Source organism: Myotis davidii, unplaced genomic scaffold (genome assembly GCF_000327345.1).
Source record: "Myotis davidii unplaced genomic scaffold, ASM32734v1 scaffold646, whole genome shotgun sequence".
NCBI lineage: Eukaryota > Metazoa > Chordata > Mammalia > Chiroptera > Vespertilionidae > Myotis > Myotis davidii.
The window spans coordinates 471,228-474,953 of NW_006296801.1; the positions used below are offsets into that span (position 1 = coordinate 471,228).

General features: G+C 44.2%; 1 protein-coding gene across 1 annotated transcript in view; it reads right to left on the minus strand.

The window, feature by feature from the left end:
- Nucleotides 1-3,726, minus strand: part of INTS4 (integrator complex subunit 4) — an 81,371-nt gene that overhangs the window by 66,244 nt on the left and 11,401 nt on the right. Inside the window, 1 exon segment of the mRNA XM_006772517.2 lies at nt 1,433-1,550. Coding sequence (XP_006772580.1) covers nt 1,433-1,550 — 118 coding nt within the window.

The window sequence follows — 3,726 nt, forward strand, 5'->3', positions numbered from 1 at the left end:
CTCCTGCACATCTCCTACTGGGGATGTGCCCGCAACCCAGGTACATGCCCTCGACCACAAGCGAACCCAGGACCCTCCAGCCCGCAGGCCGACGCTCTATCCACTGAGCCAAACCGGTTTCGGCCCCATCTGCACTAAAAATATTTTTTTTAAATTGATTTTTAGAGAGGAGGGGAGAAGGAGAGGGAGAGGGAGAGGGAGAGAGAGAGAGAAAGAGAGAGAAACATCTATCAGTTGCCTCCCACACACGCCCCAACCAGAGATTGAACCCAAAACCTGGGTTATGTGCCCTGACTAGGAATTGAACCCTCCACCTTTTGGTGTATCAGACAATGCTCCAATCAACTGAGCCACAACAGCCATCAGCCAGGGCCAAAGAACTTTTCTTTTCATTTAATTTTCAACTAGAGGCCCAGTGCACAAAATTCATGCAGGGAGGCGGGGGCGGGGGGTCCCTCAGCCCAGTCTGCACCCTCTTGCAATCAGGACCGCTGGCTCCTAACTGCTCGCCTGCTTGCCTGCCTGATCGCCCCAACCACCTCTGCCTGCCTGCCTGATTGCCCCTAACCACTCTGCCTGCCTGCCTGCCTAATCACCCCTAACTGCTTGCCCCTAACCACTTGCCTGACTGCTCCCCTATCTGCCTGATCTCCCCTAATCATTCTGCCTGCTTGATCACCCCTAACCACTCTGCCTGCCTACCTGATCATCCCTAACTGCCTCTGCCTTGGCCCCCGCCAACACAGCTTCATCTGGAATGACATCCAGAAGGTTGTTCAGCTGTCTGGTCTAATTAGCATATTATGCTTTTATTATTATAGACAGTAAGGTAACTGAGGCATTAACTCTATAATATAATCTTGTACATTAAAAAAAAACCCACAGAAAAATAATAAAAAACATTAAAAAGGTGACGTATTTTCCATTTCACCTAAACACAGAAATAATGTTATTGGACATCAACAAGCAACAAACAGAAAAAGTAACAACAATATGTGAGACCTATGAGATGTCACTTTTATAGGGAGAGAACTCAGAGACCACATATGACCAGTGCAGCATCTCTCATGGTTTCTGAGTTAATGTGCACAGTCACCTAAACATCATCTCTGTCCCATACAACTTAATCTTTAAAAAGTTAGTCAACTTCTCTGAACGTCAGTTTTCCCACCTATAAAATGACAATGACATCTATCTTCTATCATATGCAAAATACTTGAAGCATATGGCACTAGGTACAGGCCCATAAATGATAGCTATTAAGAGACAAAAACTACATTTTTAACTCTAATGTAAATATATGTACATAGTTTTATTGAATCATCCTCAAATTCCTTTTTAATGCCAACACAACAATATTCTGTTTTAAAATCTATACAAAAGGAACTAACGATTTCTGCTCTAAGTGTACAGCTTTTAAATTGCAACTTACTTTCATTCTGCAGGATGTTAATGGCATCATCCATAATACAGTCTGGAGAAAATCCTGCAGTCTTTGACAATAGCCCCAATAATGAAGCAATTTTCAGTCTCACAGATGGGTCATTCTCCTGAAACAAAAGAAGCTACTGTTACCTTGATGCTCTCCTTTCAGCTAACCAAAAACAGAACATGAGAAACTAACATTTCAAAACAGAGTCAATGATCCAAGTATTCAAAGGCTTTAACTTTATATATTTCAGAGGAGAGAGCTTTCTTAATCAGTATGTTACACCCAAATATGGCAAAACGAATGGGAATTTTTTTTTCGCCTTTCTCATGTCATTAACTTCTAACTAGAAATGTGCTTTTGAGATTAAAAGTACCTTTTCTCTCCTGTGCAGTTACATAAGAGTTGCACCAACCTGTACTACCAACACTGCCAGCACTGGCCACCCAACCATGCTGTCAGCACCTTGCTCTTGGAGCCCCTGGAAATTGGGTGCTGCAGCCACCAATGCTATTACCAGAAAAAGAAATTTTAATCTACTTGGTGTTTGTTTTTTTTTTGGATTACCATTAGAAGTTTGGGGCAGGTAAATCTAATTAACTGGGTCTAGGTCTTGTGCCTGAACTGTAGGTACAAGCAAGACTGAGAAATGAGTGGTCTCGCCCTTTTAGTTTTAATACTGGGAGGTGGTCTCTAATTTGCACAAAGAATCTTTTGGTGAGAAATTTCCCTCAAAGACAAAAAGAACCATGTTCATTTGTTCATTCCCTGTTCTCCAGTACAAAGCACCCTACCTTCCTAAGAAGATAACTGAGAACAACAAGGAGGCCTCAGTGGGGGAAGGAGCAATAGCTATAAAGTCAGAAGACATAGAATCCTGGCACACCACTTACTATATATGTATTTTAGAAGTCTGGTGCACCGGTGGGGTCCCTTGGCCTGGCCTGCAGGGATCAGGCTGAAACTGGCTCTCCAACATCCCCCAAGGGGTCCCAGATTGTGAGAGGGTACAGGCCAGGCCGAGGGATTCTCCCCTCCAACTCCCGCGCACGAATTTTATGCACTGGGCCTCTAGTCCATATAATAAAGCCTAAGCGACGGTTATGGCATAACGACCAGTCACTGTGATGCACACTGACCACCAGGGGGAAGACGCTTAATGCCGGAGCTACCCCATGGATCTGGGCCAGGGAGGGGCCGCGGGAGGGCTCCAGGGCATGTCCTGCTCATCTCATCCAGTCCTGATCGGGGCCAATCAGGGCCCGGGAGGGATAGTGGGAGGTCTCCAGGGAGTGTCCAACCCGTCTTGCCCAGTCCTGATCAGCTGGATCCCAGCAGCAAGCTAACCTACCGGTCAGAGCTTCTGCCCCCTGGTGGTCAGTGCGTGTCACAGCAACTGGTTGAATGATCAAATGGTCAGACACTTAGCATATTAGGCTTTTATTATATAGGAAAATCTTGGGAAAGTCAATTTTAAATACCAGTCCAGCATTAATATGATGATTGAAATGGAAGGCGCAGAACTAGACAGAGAAACAGATTAAGAATGGCAGCATAGCCAATGTGGTTCAGTGGTTGAGCATCAATCCGTGACCAGGAGGTTACATTTTCATTCCTGGTCAGGCCACATGCCTAGGTTTCCCGCTTGATCCCCAGTAGGAGATCAAGGAGGCAGGAGGCAGCTGATAGATGATTCTCTGTTATCATTGATGTTTCTATCTTTCTCTCCCTCTCCCTCCTTTGCTCTAAAGTCAATAAAACATTTTTTTTTTCCTGGTTTGCTCCCGGATTTCAGCACCAAACAAAAACAAACAAACAAAAAAACTTTTTTTTTCTTAAAACGTGTATTACAAAGATCCAGCAAAAGACAATGGCAAGACTCTCACTTCTGGTAAGGGCAGACTAGACAACTCAGACCAATATTCCTGCTCAGAAAACTAGAAAAATACTATGAATGCCAAAAAAGAAAAAAGTGTTGACCCAGCCAATTTGACTCAATGGATAGGGCATCAACCCTCATACTAAAAGGTCCCGGGTTCAATTCCAGTCAAGAGCATGTAACTTATTTGCAGGCTCGACCTCTGGCCCTGGCCAGGCTGTATGCGTGTGGGAAGCATCCAATCAATGTGTCTATCTCACATCAAAGTTTCTCTCTCCCTCTCCCCCTCCCTTCCACTCTCTCTAAAAACCAATTGAAAAATATCCTCAGGTGAGGATTAACAAACAGAAAAAAAAAAGTGTGTGCGTGTGTGTGTGTGTACTTTAAGGTATTAGAAAATTAAAAGACAAATGAAGAG